Genomic DNA, 21,767 nt, shown 5'->3' on the forward strand with positions numbered 1-21,767 from the left:
GGGAGGGCGGAGCGGGGGAGAGTGGGAGGGCGGAGGGGGAGAGAGGTAGGGGAGGACGTGTTCCTTCGAAGGAACCATCCTGGTATTTGCCTGAAATGATTTAGGGAAATCATGGAAAACCTAAAGCAGGATGGTGGGACATGGGTTTGAACCGTCATCATTCCGAATGAGAGTCCAGTGTGTTAACCACTGTGCCACCTCACTTTGTGCCCTGTGGTATTCTCCACTGTAGAAATGAAAAGCAGAAGATGACTTGTGTTACATATTTCTGTAAGTATTTATTTAAATTCGTTTATTATTAACAAGTATGCTGATAAATAAGACATCCACAAATTATCACAGACTTTCAAATTATCAACACACAGCTTTCAAGAGCTCAGTTGCACTTGCTACAGTTCCCACTCAGTGCCATCCTGGAACAAATGCAAAGAAAAATATGTTTACAATTTATACGTTTGACTGAGTGATAACAACTAACAGATATAAAACAGCATGTAGAAAACAGGCAAGACACAAAAATAAATAAATGATGACAATGTGTAAAATCGAACTAAATTAACGCCACAGCCAAAACAACATCAAGTTTGCTATAACAATTTATATGTGTTACCGCTTTACGGTCCTAGTCACTTTTGTACATTTCATATTGAATTTGTCACTTCCATTTGAAGTTTTAACTTCTTACATTAAACTTTGAGATAATGTTCATCTAATGTTACACTGCATAAACAAATACAACATATCAAGGTCTGAAACAAAAACAGAATACCTGCAACAACAAAAAACAATTTTGAAGCCTCATATTTACTTTATGTAACTGGAGCAGTAGCTAATTTGTTTTATTTATTATTGACACATGTAGACTTTAGTACATTGGTTATAATGTAGATGAAACTAAGTTAAAAGGCAAAGCTGTCAGCAAAGTTCATTACTGGGAATGGTAGTAACGAAATGGTATGTCTTGCATTCCTCAGACCTCTGCACTGAGTTACCCAGTCAGTTACCGGGGGACTTACTGTTCAACATGAACACAGCATTTTCATATTAATTATCAGTGCCAGAGGCAAAAAAGTGTAAAATTACAGATTAGATGCTAGAACTAACCAGAGAATGAACCCCAGACCTTTAGATCTGTAGTCTGGCACTTAATCACAGAGCCATCAAGCTGTGGTGTTAATGGAAACTAACTGCAATAAGTGTGCAGAAGGTGCATAACGCTCCAGATGCAACTATGGAAGAAATACAGAAACTGCTTTACTATGTATACCACCTACATCAACTTTTCTTTGATGCATGCTTTACATTCTTCAATACTCACTACATGATCACCTGGACAGCCCTCCAAAAACTTGGCACTATATGTGATATTCAGGCATCATGTAGGTTGACAATATTTTCAATGGGAAACCTGTATCTCGCGATTGTGGTATGCCCACAGTTGCAACACAAAATAGCCTCCGACTTTGACAATGTGAGGTCTTGCTCGAGACAAATGAAACAAGCTACTTTGTGATTGGGCAAAGACAGTGAAAAATTTCAATACAAATGTGGCCTGCACTTGAGTTTGCCACTGACCTATATATTTTGAACATCTGGTACATTTTTATCTTTACTCTTTATAAAGCTTTTGAAGTCTCTATCATATTAAGTCCTGGATAACAATTACAAAGTTTTGTTTTAATTTCAGAATGCCTGCAAAGCACTACAGGGATGCTCCATAGGGCCTTTTTGCAGATGGAAGACTGTTTTTCCCCCACAACCACTCTGCTCCTTTAACATTCAGGAAGACATGATCAGAAACACTTTTGTTACAGCTAAGACAATACTTCTAGGGTAAAGTGCTTTGCAAATTATCTAAAGCCATCTTAGTTGTGCGGGTATTACTACTTACACATGCCATACCCTTTCCATTGGAGGTATCTTATTTGAAGAATTTGAAACCTTGGTACAAATATGACCAACTAGGGAAATAAAGTCAGATCTTCAAGACTGATCCAGTTATTTAGAAAAACTAACACCGCTGAGGCACACCCAGAACTTTTAGACTAATAACAGTTTCAGCTCAAAACTGACACCATGCAGCACATCCTGAGGTTGAAGAAATTTCTTTTTACTCCACTCTTCCTGTAGCTCAACGTTCAACATACCACACCCCATGATGACACTGCAGTATGCCTACAGCTCACAGATATAGAAGAGTGACAGAATATACAAGTTCCCACTCAATAACTAAGTTTACTAGCCCCTCAGCCAGACAAATAGTAGTTTCCTTAAGTGCTTCCTGAAAAGTAATGCCTCCACCTTCATAACTCTTCAACTGTTGGCAGCATTGGTATGCAGCAGGTACTGGCTTGTTCTGTAGCTTTTTCTCTTGAGCTCCAGTTGGCAGAAAGCCTAAGCACTGAACGGTTGTGTTGTTACAGTATAAAGTATGGAACCCTGCACACACAGTCAGTCACTGAGATTTAAGCAATGTGCAGTCATTGAATTCTTGACAGCAGAAGGTGTCACCCCAAAGGAGATTCATCGGAGAAAGAAAGCAGTTTACGGCGATCGTGCTGATGTCAGTACTGTGCGTCGCTGGGACCAAAAGGAAAAGGAAAATGTTTTCCTGCAGCATGACAATGCCAAACCACACATTTCATGTGCCACCACAGCAGAACTTCAGAGACTGAATCTCACCATTGTACGGCATCGTCCACACAGTCCACATTTAGCACTGTCTGACTTCCATCTGTTTCCGATAAAGAAAGACAATCTGCAGGGAAATCATTACGCTTCTGATGAAGACCTTGAGAAAACTGCAAGTCTGTGGTTCCGGAAACAGAGTGTCAGAGTGTCCACTTCTTCCATGATGGCTTCAGAAAACTTGTTCATCATTGGCAGAAATGTTTCCAATTGGCTGGTGATTATGTGGAAATTGAATATTGGCAATTAAAGATCACATTCTAAGGATTATTTCTGCATTCGATTTATTAAAATATTCCCATCCAAACCCAATTAACAAAGGTGGAGGCATTACTTCTCATTCAACCCTCGTAAATTTAAAATGAATATAGGACTGCCTATTCACTTGAGAATTTTTTTGTATTTCATATTATGTAGCCCATCAGTCCAAGGTGTTTCAAGATTCGATAAATAAAAGTGAAGAAGAGTCAAGATGGTGGTTTTAATGCTTCATGTGTTCTACATAGAATGCCCCACTTAAATACAGTGTACTAAATGATCATACATGCATGCATGTGAAACTGTCAGAAGTCATTCTTTGGGATACAGGTAAATGTATGAGCTACACTGGCTACATGTCAGTTATGTCATCAAAGTATTGCCCCATCACGTGAATTTGTGCACTTCATCATTTTATGCCAGGTTCGTACTGATGACATTAAGTCTCATTACCCATGATGAAATGGTTCCAGAAATCATTCTAGAGTAGTTAATTCAAGTATCAGTTTGTTATTAACAACTCTGCACACAAGCTGGAGCACAATACTCCACAACATAGAAGATCAAAGCAATGAACAGTGTCATCTACACTATGAGGCACGAAGAGTTTCTTAATTTTGTTCTTATACCTCAATCTTGAGTTGGTGGTTGCATTACGAAAGAGAAGGAGTACTAACAGCAGTTCCCCAGGAGTCTCATAGTTTGACCACACTTTTTTCTCTTTGACTAATTGTCAGAACAAAAGTTTAGAGGCTTCACTTTTGTTGGTAATCAGTAATCTTTTGAACAAGTTGCTCAGAGTGGCCGCAGTTTGAAGAAGCTGCTGCTCTTCTGGCAGCAACTGAAATATTACTTATGGAACTCTTAGCAATGTGTGGAGTTGCTTTGTACCTGGGGGGGAGTGATATACCGGAGTACATATGGGGGAGGGGGGGGGGGGGGGCATTCGCTGAATTTCCCTGAATTTCCTGGTTAAAAATATACTTTTTCTAGGTGAAATTGCATTTTTTTCCATGTGAAAATACACTATACCTCGGTGAAAGTACATTTTTTTCCAAGTTAAGTGACAATATACTTTCCCCTAGTGGCTATGAAACATATCAATACTCTGAATGGTAGAGGCTTTATACACTGGTGTCAAACTGCCTGGTACTCACAGCAAAAAACAAAACATTTTAGAAAGACCTCTAATGCACGGCACCACACACGCTGCATATTTTTGTATTACAAAAGTATAAATATGAATGCACCAAATACAGCACAGTAGTTTCGGAACACTGAACAGCAAAATATAAGAAGTGTGATGCCAATGCTACAATACAAAAACAGAGATTGTAGTAGCGCTCCGAGCGGTTTTGCAGTAAACTTCAAATTCTGGAAAATATGCCAGGATAATATATATTCTTGCTTTGCAGAATATAACTACTAGATGACATTTTCATCAAGAAAAGTCGAGCTTTCACATATAATACTGGTTGGGAAAAAAAAAAAACTGAATGTATGGTTAGGCAGGAACCTAAGAGCAGAACTTAAACTGCAGCAGGAGAATATTTCTGACAAGTATGATTTTAGAGTACACTGCTATGTACCAAACTTCTTGTTGGTCACCTGGCTGAATACACGTTCTATTGAGCACTTCGACTTTTCCATAGAAAAGCAGATTATGTGTCAAATTGCTCAAGAACTCACCCTGCCCATTTTTTAAAAAGTCAGTTATACTTTTTTATCATTATTATTAACATTTAAGATTAGTCTTTTAGCTGTGTTATCCATTAAGGTATATCAAAACATGGACCTGGCAGTAACATTTTTAATGTCATAAATGGTTGGTCTTCTGTGCCTGAAACATTTATAAGTGTCTGGTCCTCCAAGCATTAAGTTTTGTAAGAGTTACACACAATATAATTTAAGAAATTAATCACACACTCTCACATATAACATAATTTGTCTTGCATAAAAGGAAATTTACTTTGAAGAGAATGGTTCTCAAACATTCACAATATTTTCCTGTGAGCTGTTAGAAATGTAATTGAGATGTCACATTCATTGAAAGCAGTTTGCTGTTATGAAGAATTGCATAGTTTTCACCATAAAGCCCTTGACACATTTTGCTATCAGCACACACTTGTATGTGCACTGTGTTGTGTTGTTAACAGAACTTTTTCTTTGCTACTAAAGTCTTATTGTGGTGTTACCTCTTGTTTATGTTCTACTGCTGCAGTATTACTCTGGAGTAACAGACTAAAGTCAAACACTTTAACAAAACATGAGTTCTTACCAGTCAAAATTACAGAAATAAACGGTATTTACTCGAATCTAAGCCGCACTCGAATCTAAGCCGCACCTGAAAAATGATACTCAAAATCAAGAAAAAATTTTTCACAAATCTAAGCCACTCCTGAAATTTGAGACTCTAAATTCAAGGAGAGAGAAAAGTTTTAGATCGCACTTCCAGATCGATACAAAGTTGGTCCATTGTAACAAGAGACACAATTTAGGTAGAATGGATAAAGATACAGCTACAGTAGTTTGGTTCGACTCTTAAGCTTAACAGTTAAGCTTTACCAAGTAGCCACTGCTATGTGTCAGGCGCTCTGTCCATATTTATACGAGTACCCTTCCTTTTTCACGTGCTTCGTCTGGTTTGAATCGATTGCTTATTTTGCTTTGATCTGATAAGTGCCGTCCTCTTTGTTATAGGTGTTTACGTCACTCTAAGCTCAAAATGCATTATTGTACTGTGTCATGCGTTGTTTGTCGCATTCTTATAAAGACCATTTATGACCTGTTGCCCCTCGCGGCATGGCTTGCTTTTGTGCGCGCTTCCGCGGCTTACAATATAAAAAAATAGAGGAATTGTCTCATTAGCGAAACAATGGCAAGAGACTGATATTTTTTGTTACTTACACTGCTGCTTTCTTTGATAATGATCAACAAGAACCAAATAAACGGCGTATGATAGATGATGTTCTGAACGAGAGTTAAGCGAAAATTTTTCTCCGTTTGAAAATCTTTGCAGATGCCTCCTTACTACATTACAATCTGCACAGAAATTAGTCATCTTAGATTTAAAAATCTAGTCAGTTGCCGTGCTTCACTTCTGACTGTATCACTACTCAGCATAACAATAATAAGAATATAAACATGACATGATATGATATGTATATTCTTCCGCGTTTGCTGTTGTCTCACTCTAGTTTCGTAGTTTATTAGGCAGACAGGATTTAAATGAGATAGCAGCAGACACGAAAGAATACATGGCATAATATTTACATTTTTCTACCTTTTCTTTTAATTTATTTACTGACGCAGAGGTTTTAATGCCAGTATTTGTTTGTGCCTGCAAAGCATGCCTGTGTAGCGCTACATATACTCTACGGCAGAAGTTAGTTGTGGTGGCACCTACCAACATTTTTCAGAACTAATGCTTTGCACTCAATTCTAAGCCGCAGGCTTTTTTTTAATTACAAAAACCAGAAAAAAGTGTGGCTTAGATTCGAGTAAATACGGTAACTGAAAAATAAAATAACGAAAAATTCCCAGAATCCTAAAAAAAATTCCTGGGCGTTTCCTGGATGAAAAACTTCCCACGTCTTTTCCGGATTTCCTGGAGCATATGCACCCTGTATACAGTTTCCAGAAAGTGATCAAGAAGCAACCAACTAGGCCCTCAGGCATATCAGTTAGTGTTGCAATCAAGGCAGATGGACCCTGCATAGGTAGAACCAACAGAAGTGGCTTGAGAACTTTGATGTTGATATTTACTTGCATTTTCTCTACAATGATTATTATTGTTCAAATATCTCATGCATATAAACCTATGTTATAATTATTTCATCATGTGTTAATATGCTTGTTCCTTATAAAATAAACAACATATTCCATCCAAATAAATAAAGAAAATACCTCTACTACTCTCACTAGCTATACTCAGTATAGAAAGGTGTAAAAAGTTACTTTCTTCAAACACACTTCCTATGTAAATACCAAAAAATTAATCACAGTTAGAAGTTTTGATTTCTGTCGGAATGTTATTGGAGTCAGTTCTTACAATCACCAACTGTGAGCAAGAAACATTTTAAATTAATATTCATATGCAACTATGGTACCCGTGGTCTAGGGGTAGCGTCTTTGATTCTTAATCAAAAACGTCTTCGGTCCCGGGTTCGATCCCCGCCACTGTCTAAATTTTGATAAATAATCAGCATTGGTGGCCTAAGACTACCGGCATAAGAAGTCAGCCTCTGCCAACGGCCTTGTCAAAGAGGGTGGAGGAGCGGATAGAGGTTCAGGGCACTCTCTTGTCCTAGGGGTGGGAAATTGTCCCTTAAGGCGGAAGAATCAGCAATGATGAACGACATGAGGATGCAGAAGGCAATGGAAACCACTGCATTAAAGACATGTAACGTGTATCCACAGGACATGTGGCCTGTAATTGAAGAAGTGTCATGATGATCTCTCCATTGGCAAAAGATTTCGGAATAGTCCCCCACTCGGATCTCAGGGAGAGGACTGCCAAAGGGGAGGTTACCGTGAAAAAAATATTGAATAATCAACGAAAGGATAACATTCTACGAGTCGGGGCGTGGAATGTCAGAAGCTTGAACGTGGTAGGGAAAATAGAAAATCTGAAAAGGGAAATGCAAAGGCTCAATCTAGATATAGTAGGGGTCAGTGAAGTGAAGTGGAAGGAAGACAAGGATTTCTGGTCAGATGAGTACTGGCTAATATAAACAGCAGCAGAAAATGGTATAACAGGTGTAGGAGTCATTATGAATAGGAAGGTAGGGCAGAGGGTGTGTTACTGTGAACAGTTCAGTGACCGGGTTGTTCTAGTCAGTATCGACAGCAGACCAACACCAACAACAATAGTTCAGGTATACATGCCGACGTCGCAAGCTAAAGATGAACACACAGAGAAAGTGTATGAGGATATTGAGAGGGTAATGCAGTATGTAAAGGGGAACGAAAATCTAATAGTCATGGGCGACTGGAATGCAGTTGTAGGGGAAGGAGTAGAAGAAAAGGTTACAGGAGAATATGAGCTTGGGACAAGGAATGAAAGAGGAGAAAGACTAATTGAGTTCTGTAACAAGTTTCAGCTAGTAATAGCGAATACCCTGTTTGTGGTGTCACCGCCAGACACCACACTTGCTAGGTGGTAGCTTAAATCGGCCGCGGTCCATTTAGTACATGTCGGACCCGCGTGTCGCCACTGTGTAATCGCAGACCTAGCGCCACCACCAAGGCAGGTCTCGTGATACGAGAGAGCACTCGCCCCAGTTGTACGAGAACCTAGCTACCGACCAGATGTACGAAGCCTTTCTCTCTCATTAGCCGAGAGACAGAATAGCCATCAGCTAAGTTAATGGCTACGAACTAGCAAGGCGCCATTTGTATCAGTGCCTATAGCTTACGAGTATTCAAGAGAGATGTATTCCAAGGACTAATACAAAGATAAGTAATAAGCATCTACATACTTTTCTTCTTATTCATTTATAAGTTCTCATGTTCCAGACTTCACGCCCGTCTGCGTTAGCCTTGCGTGCCCTATCGGCTACAGCGTTAGTCTAGCGTGCATTTTCAGCCATCTCAACTTCACGGTGTCGGCCCAGTTACCGACACAACACTGTTCAAGAATCACAAGAGGACGAGGTATACTTGGAAAAGGCCGGGAGATATGGGAAGATTTCAATTAGATTACATCATGGTCAGACAGAGATCCCGAAATCAGATACTGGATTTTAAGGCGTACCCAGGAGCAGATATAGACTCAGATCACAATATAGTAGTGATGAAGAGTAGGCTGAAGTTCAAGACATTAGTCAGGAAGAATCAATACGCAAAGAAGTGGGATACGGAAGTACTAAGGAATGACGAGATACGTTTGAAGTTCTCTAACGCTATAGATACAGCAATAAGGAATAGCGCAGTAGGCAGTACAGTTGAAGAGGAATGGACACCTCTAAAAAGGGCCATCACAGAAGTTGGGAAGGAAAACATAGGTACAAAGAAGGTAGCTGCGAAGAAACCATGGGTAACAGAAGAAATACTTCAGTTGATTGATGAAAGGAGGAAGTACAAACATGTTCCGGGAAAATCAGGAATACAGAAATACAAGTCACTGAGGAATGAAATAAATAGGAAGTGCAGGGAAGCCAAGACGAAATGGCTGCAGGAAAAATGTGAAGACATCGAAAAAGATAGGATTGTCAGAAGGACAGACTCAGCATACAGGAAAGTCAAAACAACCTTTGGTGACATTAAAAGCAACGGTGGTAACATTAAGAGTGCAACGGGAATTTCACTGTTAAATGCAGAGAAGAGAGCAGATAGGTGGAAAGAATACATTGAAAGCCTCTATGAGGGTGAAGATTTGTCTGATGTGATACAAGAAGAAACAGGAGTCGATTTAGAAGAGATAGGGGATCCAGTATTAGAATCGGAATTTAAAAGAGCTTTAGAGGACTTACGGTTAAATAAGGCAGAAGGGATTGATAACATTCCATCAGAATTTCTAAAATCATTGGGGGAAGTGGCAACAAAATGACTATTCACGTTGGTGTCTAGAATATATGAGTCTGGCGATATACCATCTGACTTTCGGAAAAGCATCATCCACACAATTCCGAAGACAGCAAGACCTGACAAGTGCAAGAATTATCGCACAATCAGCTTAACAGCTCATGCATCGAAGCTGCTTACAAGAATAATATACAGAAGAATCGAAAAGAAAATTGAGAATGCGCTAGGTGACGATCAGTTTGGCTTTAGGAAAAGTAAAGGGACGAGAGAGGCAATTCTGACGTTACGGCTAATAACGGAAGCAAGGCTAAAGAAAAATCAAGATACTTTCATAGGATTTGTCGACCTGGAAAAAGCATTCAACAATATGAAATAGTGCAAGCTGTTTGAGATTCTGAAAAAAGTAGGGATAAGCTATAGGGAGAGACGGGTCATATACAATATGTACAACAACCAAGAGGGAACAATAAGAGTGGACAATCAAGAACAAAGTGCTCGTATTAAGAAGGGTGTAAGACAAGGCTGTAGCCTTTCGCCCTACTCTTCAATCTGTAGATCAAGGAAGCAATGATGGAAATAAAAGAAAGGTTCAAGAGTGGAATTAAAATACAAGGTGAAAGGATATCAATGATACGATTCGCTGATGGCATTGCTATCCTGAGTGAAAGTGAAGAAAAATTAAATGATCTGCTGAACGGAATAAACAGTCTAATGAGTACACAGTATGGTTTGAGAGTAAATCGGAGAAAGACGAAGGTAATGAGAAGTAGTAGAAATGAGAACAGCGAGAAACTTAGCATCAGGATTGATGGTCACGAAGTCAATGAAGTTAAGGAATTCTGCTACCTAGGCAGTAAAATAACCAATGACAGACGGAGCAGCAAGGAGGACATCAAAAGCAGACTCGCTATGGTAAAAAAGGCATTTCTGGCCAAGAGATGTCTACAAATATCAAATACCGGCCTTAATTTGAGGAAGAAATTTCTGAGTATGTACGTCTGGAGTACAGCATTGTATGGTAGTGAAACATGGACTGTGGGAAAACCGGAACAGAAGAGAATCGAAGCATTTGAGATGTGGTGCTATAGACGAATGTTGAAAATTAGGTGGACTGATAAGGTAAGGAATGAGGAGGTTCTATGCAGAATCGGAGAGGAAAGGAATATGTGGGAAACACTGATAAGGAGAAGGGACGGATGATAGGACATCTGCTAAGACATGAAGGAATGACTTCCATGGTACTAGAGGGAGCTGTAGAGGGCAAAAACTGTAGAGGAAGACAGAGATTGGAATACGTCAAGCAAATAATTGAGGATGTAGGTTGCAAGTGCTACTCTGAGATGAAGAGGTTAGCACAGGAAAGGAATTCGTGGCGGGCCGCATCAAACCAGCCAGTAGACTGATGGAAAAAAAATAAATGAATTGCAACTATATGGCATCATGACAAAATACCTTAACTTACCACTATTCATCCACAACCACCAGAGGGACAGCATGAACGTCTTGGTGGGCGATAGCCTCTGGATCCACCGCCCATTAGAGGATTATAATCTGAAAAATTGTGTCCCGTCATTCATGTAATTTTACTTGTTAATATTTATTTTGCTTAGTTTACAAAACAAACTATTTTGTGTAGGATATATAGCCTTAACAATCATTACAAGTTTGCAACAAAGTGCTAATATCTTACTTTCTAAAACCAAACTAATCAAAATAGTGGCATGAACAAAACAAACAAGTTTCTGGAACAAAAACAAATTATTTAAGATTTTCAGTTTACATCAAATTAAACCAGACAGTTAACACAGTTAAAACTACTGACAAAATTACAATCAATTTTACTAAGTATGGGCATGAAACTTGCCATTTAATAGTAAGTACAACGTTATTAAGGCATTTCAGTATGCTGCAGAGTAAGCATTTTCCATTCAATGACTTCCTTTCCTGCATGAGACACACTTCCTCTCTGTAGAAGGCACATTTTTAGGAAACAGATGGGAAGAATTTCGAAAGCCTGTCAAAAGGTAACAGATACCTTACAAGTTGGCACAAGGGAAACTAATTGCTGTTATTAACAAAATGATACCATACACCCACTGCTTGGGTCCATTCTTCACCTCCAGTTGCCAATCACGTCTCACATACATAAAGTATCTAGCACTTTCCAATAAGGCAGCTAGTTCTCAGAAAATGCACAGTTACGGAACAACATTTATAACTCCTGTGCAGTAAACAATTACCTAATATTTAAAAATTCATGGAGTAGGGGCCAGGGGATGGGCAAGGAATTTCTAGTACCAAAGCAATTGAAATGACCTTTAATAATTTACTTGTGGAGAGGTAACGTAGCACAAGAAAATGAAAGCTGGCAGATTATCAAGAATTCAAACTATTTTAATACAATGGTTAAAGAAAATTAGAGTTAGATTAATTTCACCATTTTAATGGGCTATTAATTCAAACACAGGGTATATAAATCGTGAAGCAAGGGGGAGGGGATTAAAAAATTGTCAGAAAAAAAGAATCTTATACTTTATGAAGACATCAACTTGTCTTCATGATGGGTTCCGGTAAAAATAAATGTTAGAATAACATCTGTAAAAAAACATTGTTTTGGTAGTTCTTAAACCAATCACCCTTTCAGCACTGAAGAGGGGGAGGAAAAATAGTGGGACTTACAGCAACAAATAAATTGCTTCCATTTAATATGCGTGATCTGGTGAAGGGAGCACAATGGAATGAAAGGTTTGCAAAGCACTATGTAGTTTCTACTGTTGTCAGGTCATTTGTCATGGTTCTCTCTCTCTCTCTCTCTCTCTCTCTCTCTCTCTCTCTCTCTCTCTCTCTTTCACTGTCACAATTTGTGGATAATGGGTACCACATTCAAAAATCCGATAGCGAAACTAAGGATTACACCGTTTTCTTGTTTCATAAAATGTGGAATACAAGTAAGTTATTCTAGTTCATCTCTTTTCATTTCTGTTAATTTGGTTGAAGAAAGACAATAGAGCTAGCATCAAACTCACATAACAGAAAGGCTAACCTCCAGAAAATGTGTTTCAAAAGATGAATTGGAATATGAAGACGAACACTTAGGCATTGTCACTGTAAACTTTTTCTTTTCATTTTGTTCATGATACTCTTGCCAGTGTACCGAATGCTTTACAGTACTCTGAATGAAATAAGTTACCTGATCTCAGTCCTGTTGGCTTCTTCCTGCTGGCATTTTCATCAGTGCCATTATTATGAGAATCTTGATCCGGTCTCTCATTTAGTCGGTGACCTGGATGCGATGTTCCTTCCTGTCGTCGCAACCATTCTTGTCTTTTTTTCTCTTCTAACTATAAGAAATTATGGAAGGATCAAACACCATTTACAAAAGTTAAGAAAACAAGAAGAAAGTAAAGGAATACAAACTGCATGTACACAGTCAATTTGTTGGAAAGTTTATGTATAATTATGAATCTCCCACAACTGAGTGCAGCTAATATCAGTCTTGTGCACAGATAAGAGTGTAGAATGGAAGATGGGGCATACTGAGACAATGTAGTGGTTGTGGAAAACAAATAAGAGAAGTACACATGCCTTGTGTTCAAAGCAGTTTTCCAGATACTTTGAAAGAAACTATATAAAAAAGGCAACAAGTGGGAAAAGTGAATAAAAAACATTAATAAGAAAGAAAAGAATAGAGGCACAGTGGTATGAAAGTATAGAAGAAGTGGGATGAACAACAGAACACATACAGCTTGAAAGACAATAACTACACAATCATATGGTGAACAAAATGAATAGTTGTCATTTGAGAAATTTTGGGGAGCTGGTTTTGTGACAGACTAGTACCTGTACAGCACAGCCATCAAACACATGGCGAAATCAATGGAGCTCACGTGAGTACTGCTGAAGTGTTTGGGTTGCCTACTAGAACAGATTACACATATACAATGAACCAATTCAAAGGCCTGCTGCTACATTCTTCATCAGTAGGCTTAGTCAACATGAAAGTTTTATGAAGCTGCTACATGAAAAATGGAAATACCTGGAGGGGAGACGATATTCCTTTTGCGAAACACTAAGGAGAAAATATAGAGAACCAGCAACTGCAGTTAACTGCAGAATGATTCTGCTGCCATCAAAATACATTTTGCATGATGACCACAAAATAGACAAATTAGGGCTCTTACAGAAGGCTAATACATAGTCATTTTTCCCTCAATCCATTTGTGACTGGAACAGGAGGGGGAAATGGTTGTTAGTGGCACACGGTATCCTTTGTCAGGCACTGTACGATGGTTTGTTGAGTATGTATACAGACAGACAGTTAACAAATGATGAAAGTTAATGAGTAAAAAAACATTGAAAGCAAAATTTCTGCAAAGCGACAAGGAGATTACAATTAGTGACTTTCAATTAGTGACAGCACAGAGGCAAAAGAAGAGAGGAAGTGAAAGAAGTAAGAGAATTTTCTCCAAAGCCATCCACACAACAGTAATCACGGCATTCTGCACATTAAGTTCCCATCTGCGACATACCAATTCTTTGAGGAAAATCCAGATCATGTTAATCTACAAAAAAAGTTGTAAAATTGCATAATGAATATACCACTCAACAGTGTTAACAGTACATTCCAGTGGACAAATGGTAATATGAACTAACTCAGAATATAGTAACATTGACCAAAATAATCTCCTAAAACTGTACAAGTTCTACATTTCTATCCTAGCATTATCTATTCCAAGACAGCAACAATGTAGAACTGAGGAAATGAAATTTTGAGCAAAACAATAGACATACAATACAAATGTATTCAGGTAGCCTAAATAGCTGCTGAAGTTTTTGAAGTTTACAAGAGTTTCACCAGAACAATCATAATACCTCCCTCCCCTGAAACATTGAGTGTGGAGACAGTCTGATCTGTAGTACAGCTCAAGGTCTACAAAATACAGGTATCACTACTATCTTAACTAAGCAGTTACCTAGCATTTATGAGAACATAATATTTGTTAATTTCCAAACTGACAACCACATTGTCATACTTCATCTTAGCCCTCTGGCTACACTATAACTCTATGTGTATTTTTATTTCAGAGAATGACAGTTTTCTAGAACAGATATATGCCAGTATCACAGGCAATCATATCAAGGCAAACACATGGAAATTGTGTGTACGATACTTCAAATATTTTCTTTCACAGAATACCCTGAGGAATAGTGCTTGCAGTAATAGTAATATTCACTTCAGGACCAGACATGATATAAATTTCGACAACAGCTTTACACGGCTACATTTCAGTGTTGGGCCAAATTGCTGAAATCCTAGTTACAAACATACCTCTTTCCTCTTCTCTGCAGCCTTGGCAGCTTCTGCCGCATATTTCTCCTCCAGGCGACGTCTGGCAGTCTCGATAGCGTCCTGTCTCTTATAGATGAGGTCTGGATCTGAAAGTCATTCTTAAATTCTTTCACATGAAAGAGTGAAGTGATGACTAGTTATTAGTTTGGAAAGGAAGACGGTGCTTTTGCTTAAAGTTTAGTTTCGTGAAGCATTTATATTACGGAAACATAGTTGGAGTATTTGTTACTCTAATACATTTCTACAAAATTATAGTAAGATTTACTTTCGTGCATACTTTTAGTAGCTCCCTGTTTTCCCAATGAACTAACCTTTGTGGTACTTAGCAGCAAACTGCCTGTCTTCCCTGTCTTTCAACCATTTATACACGTGGGGTTTGATTTTGCTCCATGCATAGAGGCACAATAAACTTGCACCAAGGAGATACCATCCATAGTTTTGAAGGATATCAACACCTGATAACATACATCAACTTCTTTTAAATACATTGGTGGGAAAATGCACACAGCATTATATTGTAAAATATCTGACGTTTCACATGTATTCAAAACGCAAATAAAAACAAGCGAATTGCGACATTAAGAATGACATTTACGAACATTATTTTCGTAACACACAAATTAGTAACAGATACCAACCTGCAGATATGTAAGATAACAAAAATGTTGGCATTGTTTGTTCTAACGTTTCCTGATGAACAGCGCCTTCCATACTTCAACAGGGAAAACTTCCAAGGGGAATTATCCACAAATGATGTTGCACATTGTGACGAAATGATGTTAACACATGCAAAAACAAATGACATGAACACTGCTGGCTTGACCTGCCATCTGTAGGCATGAATGGTAACTGTGACACGACAGCGAAATTTGAAAGACGTAATGGCTGTGTCATCGACAGTCCGTGAACTATTGCCGTAATTTCATCGCTTATCGACTTACTGAGATAACAAACATATTCTATTCTGTTAAGGTTACTTGCATACATACACAAAACATTATACAAACGTACCTACTCAAACACAAAAGCTACCCTATCCAGAATTTTAATTCTACCTTTGTGCACTATCAAATCCGGAACAGCATACAGGGTTAATCTCAACCCACCTAAATCCCAAGCGGCGCTGGTTGGTCATTCTAGGCTCATTAGCCCGAAATATCGAGACTCCCTACCGCACCGTCTTTGATCCTATATGAGACACACATCAACCTCTCTCCGTCAGCAAGAGTATCTAGGAAACAATAGATGAAAATCTAAACGGGACTGAGCACTTAACTGCAATTTGCAACAAGCGCTATCTCGATGCCGTACAAAAATTTAACTCTCCCCTTCTGATCTGAAAAAAAAAAAAATCATGGAAACACTTATACTTCCAATTTTTGACTACAGCAATGTTACAATGCAAGACCATTCCCAGGGAAGCTAACGGCCCCTGTAACTGGTTATGAACGCCTGTGTATAATACAGTATATCTGTGACGTTCAACTGGCCTTTTCAATAGCAGGAAACCCACAATGGAGTATCATTCCTAATTATATTAGAGAACTGAATAACATCTCCAGTCTCAAAAGAAAGTTAATGACAAGTCTACTGAAGCAACAATAATGACTGCCTTTGTCCTGTACGCACTCGCTACCCCTTTACATCCTTCTTTCCAACAAAATCTTCCTCATTTACCAGCGTTCTTAGCTTGTGCAGTCTCCTTGAATTTTCCTTCCCCAGCACTCGCTGTATCAGAAAATAATTATTTTGTAAAAATACAAATTCTTTTTGTATCTGCCATTATTACTGTTACTGCTATTATTATTACACTGAACAGCCAAAGAAAGTGGTACACCTGTCTAACACCGTGTAGGGCCACCGTGAGCACGCAGAAGTGCCGCAACACGCTGTGCCATGGACTCGACTAATGTCTGAAGTAGTGCTGGAGGGAACTGACACCATGAATCCTGCAGGACTGTCCATAAATCCGTAAGAGTACGAGAAGGCAGAGATGTCTTCTGAACAGTGCGTTGCAAGGCATCTCAGGTATGCTCAATAACGTTCATGTCAGGGGAGTTTGGTGGCCAGGGTAAGTGTTTAAATTCAGAAGAGTTTTCCTGGAGTCATTCTGTAGCAACTCTGGACGTGTGGGGAGTCGCATTGTCCTGCTGGAATTGCTCAATGCACAATGGACATGAATGGATGCAGGTGACCTGAAAGGATGCTTACGTACGTGTCACCTGTCTGACTCGCATCTAGATGTATCAGGGATCCCAACTACACACGCTCCACAACATTAAAGAGCCTCCACCAGCTTGAACAGTCCCATACTGACATGCAGTGTCCATGTATTCGTGAGGTTGTCTGCATACCCGTACGCGTCAATCCGCTCGAAAAATTTTCAAATGAGACTCGTCCGACTTGGCAATATGTTTCCGTTCATCAACTGCCCTATGTCGGTGTTGACGGACCCAGGCTAGACGTAAAGCTTTCTGTCGTGCAGTCATCAAGGATACACAAGTGGGCCTTCGACTCCGAAAGCCCGTATCGATTATGTTTCGTTGAATGGTTCGCACGCTTGTTGACGGCTCAGCATTGAAATCTGCAGCAATTTGCGGAAGAGTTGGACTTCTGTTACACTTAAAGATTCTCTTGAGTCGTAGTTGGTCCCGTTCTTGTAGGAACTTTTTCCGGCCGCAGCGATGTCGGAGATTCGATGTTTCACCGAATTCCTGATACTCGCGGAACACTCGTGGAAAATCATGATAACCTCCAATTGTAGCACCAGTAACCGATCTAACAACTGCGCCAGACACTTGTCTTACATAGGCGTTTCCGACCGCAGCGCAGTATTCTACCTGTTTACGTATCTCTGTATTTGGATACGCATGCTTATATTAGTTTCTTTGTCGCTTCAGTGTATTAATATTATCATTATTACTGACAGCAGTACTACTAGAAGTACTGCCGGTATTAAATTGATTAGTTCTTAGTCAGTGCTGTTTATTCTTATTGTGTCTACGGACACTCAAATAATTTTATTACTATTTCTCACAAAAATTATTGTTATTTCTTACGTAACTATTATGTAAAAAAACACTCTCTGTGTGAAATCCTGATTAGATGTAAGAGAGGGCCTGAAGACGATAATCTTATCAGGTTAAACAAATTAATAACCTGCCCAAAAATGTTGAGAAATAGTACGAGTAAAACACAGAAACAATAAGGTGCGGGTGCTGCATCTTATATTTACATCCCATGACATAAAAAGTTGAAGTCGATGCCATGTACTACACATTCAGTTATAACAGTCGTCCTATATCGTTGTTAATTATATTTATTACTCGTTTACAAATTTTGCTCAGTATGTCCCATCATTAAACAGACCTTTGATGTACGAGGGTTATTTGATAAAGCCGGTAAAAAAGCAAGAAATAATGTTTATTTCGTAAACAACTCACCTTGCTTCTCGACATTCTCTCCTTTGAGGGATATACACTTGGTCCAAAGATCCTCCAACTGTTTCATCCCATCGTAAAAACAGGTAATGTCAAACGCTGCAAAATACTCGTAGCTGCCTCTATCACTTCTTTATTTGATGATAAGCTGGCCGATGTGGCCGAGCGGTTCTAGGCGCTCCAGTCTGGATCTGCGTGACCGCTATGGTAGCAGGTTCGAATCCTGCCTCGGGCATGGATGTGTGTGATGTCCTTAGGTTAGTTAGGTTTAAGTAGTTCAAAGTTCTAGGGGACTGATGACCTCAGATGTTAAGTCCCATAGTGCTCAGAGCCATTTGAACCCTTTGATGATAATTTCTTCCCAACAAGCCAAAGTTTCAAGTTAGGGAAAAGGAAAAAGTTACTTGAGGTTCAGTCTGGTGAACACAGTGGATAAAGAACTAACTCAAAGCCTAATTCTTGTACTTTCGAAATTGTTATCGCTGTTGCGGTTGGCTGGAGAATTATCCTGACAAAGAGCACTTTTTTGTGTGGGAACCTTGGTCATTTTTGAGCTATCGCAAGTTTCAAACGATCTGACAATGAAGCATTATAGGGTCCAGTTGTAGTTCTACCTTTTTCCAAGTAGTCGATGAGGATTATTCATTGGAAATCCTAACAGTTGCCATCCCCTTACCAGCTGACAAAATAATCTTTGCCTTCCTCGATGCCCTTTCTCCACCCTTTGTCCAAGGCTCTGACTGCCGTTTCGACTCTGGTGAGCAATGGCACACCCAGATTTCATCAATTGTCACAGATAGGCGCAAAAAGTCTTGCGGATTGCTATCAAGCATAGCCACACATTATTTTGAAATGTTGTGTTGGATGCGCTTTTGGTAGACTGAGCAATCACGACATCACCTCACACTAGGATTGCCACTTTCTTCACAAAAAAGGAAGATTTTTCATGGACATATTTTTTAATGGCTAGTGCATTCATAGTTTTATTAAATGCCATTTTCAATCAAAAATAGCTCTCATTTACATCTTAAGCCCTATTACTTCACATCACTATATGGTATTTTGAAACTGATTTAGCTTTATTTAGGAATGTACTGTCATTCTTTAGCTGGTTAAAAAAATCTTTGCAGGACATGTCAAAATTTATTACTATTTGAAGCTCTGATTTTATAAGTTCTGGTGAACACCTGTTCCTAACATCAGTCCACTTGTCCTTCATCATCGAAAACACTCGTTCCACATATGCATTTGAACCTGTTATGCTTAGTATAAAACACATGAGCCGAGAGATATTTGTCACTTTTTGTTTAGGCACTAGTGTGAAGAATTTTACCCACTTAGACGCAACATCACCATCTTTAGTGATACAGTTAGTAAAGTTATCTTTCACTTTACAAAATTCTTAATGTAGCTGAATCCGGTTGATCCAATCTTGTAGATTAAGTGTTTGCACTGCAAGTTCAAAATCACAGTATTGTAATTCTCCATTCAAAGAAAGAGGTTCCAACCTTGCATACTTACGAGGTGCATTCAAGTTCTAAGGCCTCCAATTTTTTTTCTCCGGACTGGGAAGAGATAGAAACATGCGCATTGTTTTAAAATGAGGCCACGTTCATTGTCAATACGTCCCAGAGATGGCAGCACCGTACGGCAGATGGAATTTTACCGCCAGCGGCGAGAATGAGAACTGTTTTAAATACTTAAAATGGCGACGTTTTCCTTACTTGAACAGTGTGCAATCATTCGTTTTCTGAATTTGCGTGGTGTGAAACCAATTGAAATTCATCGACAGTTGAAGGAGACATGTGGTGATGGAGTTATGGATGTGTCGAAAGTGCATTCGTGGGTGCGACAGTTTAATGAAGGCAGAACATCGTGTGACAACAAACCGAAACAACCTCGGGCTCGCACAAGCCGGTCTGACGACATGATGGAGAAAGTGGAGAGAATTGTTTTGGGGGATTGCCGAATGACTGTTGAACAGATCGCCTCCAGAGTTAGCATTTCTGTGGGTTCTGTGCACACAATCCTGCATGACGACCTGAAAATGCGAAAAGTGTCATCCAGGTGGGTGCCACAAATGCTGACGGACGACCACGTGGCTGCCCGTGTGGCATTTTGCCAAGCAATGTTGACACGCAATGACAGCAAGAATGGGACTTTCTTTTCGTCAGTTGTGACAATGGATGAGACGTGGATGCCATTTTCCAATCCAGAAACAAAGGGCCAGTCAGCTCAATGGAAGCACACAGATTCACCGCCACCAAAAAAAATTCGGGTAACCGCCAGTGCTGAAAAAATTATGGTGTCCATGTTCTGGGACAGCGAGGGCGTAATCCTTACCCATTGCGTTCCAAAGGGCACTACGGTAACAGGTGCATCCTAAGAAAGTGTTTTGAAGAACAAATTTCTTCCTGCACTGCAACAAAAACGTCCGGGAAGGGCTGAGCGTGTGCTGTTTCACCAAGACAACGCACCCGCACATCGAGCTAACGTTACGCGACAGTTTTTTCGTGATAACAACTTGGAAGTGATTCCTCATGCTCCCTACTCACCTGACCTGGCTCCTAGTGACTTTTGGCTTTTTCCAACAATGAAGGACACTCTCCGTGGCTGCACATTCACCAGCCGTGCTGCTATTGCCTCAGCGATTTTCCAGTGGTCAAAACAGACTCCTAAAGAAGCCTTCGCCGCTGCCATGGAATCATGGCGTCAGCGTTGTGAAAAATGTGTACGTCTGCAGGCGATTACGTCGAGAAGTAACGCCAGTATCATCGATTTCGGGTGAGTAGTTAATTAGAAAAAAAAATCGGAGGCCTTAGAACTTGAATGCACCTCGTATTACTAGCTGAGAAGTCATAATGGTTTTCAAGATATTTCAACAATGTGTCATGGAAAGAATCAAATTCACATGAAATCTTATTAAGAGATGTTGATGAAATCTCTCCCATTAATTTCTTGGTTTCACTCCCATAGAATTTATCCTTCTTTCTTTGTGTAATCTTCTTGTACATCATGCACAGACTGTTATGTGATTCAATGACGCTTAGCTCCCTTTTCTCCAGGTATTTGGATACTGTTTGCATTTGGCCTCCTATATTTGACACAAAATGCAAGTAAATTTCAGGAATAATTCCTTTCACTGGGTCTTCAGCTAAAAATACTGATGCAAGTTGCTTTGGACAGGCATCAATGCTCCTGAAATAGCTCTTTATAGCTGGCCAGCACTCAATCAATCTGTTAATGGTGGAAGTTAAGGACAGCCATCTTGTGGGCACATGCCTTAATATCTCAGACCACTCAAAATCCATAAATTCAAAAAGTAGTTTCAGTTCCTCACGCCTTTTAGCTGATACTGAGAAATGATTATAGAGCTTCAAAACAAGATTCTCTACATCCATTTCCAGCTCTTCCATAGCATGCTTCATTGCATTATGAACCATGTGGCATGTGGTTTGAACAACTGGCTTTCTGCATGTTGGAATTTATGGAAAGCAGTAATTGAT

General features: G+C 39.4%; 1 protein-coding gene across 1 annotated transcript; it reads right to left on the bottom strand.

Annotated features, from left to right (window-relative positions):
- Positions 1–249: 249 nt before the first annotated feature.
- Positions 250–15,631, bottom strand: LOC126419225 (selenoprotein S-like). Its single transcript, XM_050086361.1, has 6 exons — positions 15,460–15,631; positions 15,133–15,276; positions 14,801–14,907; positions 12,662–12,812; positions 10,934–11,022; positions 250–413 (listed from the first exon to the last, which is right to left on the bottom strand). The coding sequence occupies exons 1-5, from the start codon at positions 15,530–15,532 to the stop codon at positions 10,940–10,942; spliced, it is 558 nt and encodes a 185-aa protein (XP_049942318.1). The 5' UTR covers positions 15,533–15,631; the 3' UTR covers positions 250–413; positions 10,934–10,939.
- Between the last annotated feature and the right edge of the window lie 6,136 nt (positions 15,632–21,767).

The sequence above is a fragment of the Schistocerca serialis genome, chromosome 9 (genome assembly GCF_023864345.2).
Source record: "Schistocerca serialis cubense isolate TAMUIC-IGC-003099 chromosome 9, iqSchSeri2.2, whole genome shotgun sequence".
Taxonomy (NCBI): Eukaryota; Metazoa; Arthropoda; class Insecta; order Orthoptera; family Acrididae; genus Schistocerca; species Schistocerca serialis.

Coding starts and splice junctions, on each gene's coding strand:
- LOC126419225 (XM_050086361.1), bottom strand. CDS start 15,532: ATGGAAGGCGCTGTTCATCAGGAAACGTTAGAACAAACAATGCCAACA. Junction 15,277..15,459: donor GTTATCTTACATATCTGCAG/GTTGGTATCTGT, acceptor GTATGTTATCAG/GTGTTGATATCCTTCAAAAC. Junction 14,908..15,132: donor TGCTGCTAAGTACCACAAAG/GTTAGTTCATTG, acceptor AATGACTTTCAG/ATCCAGACCTCATCTATAAG.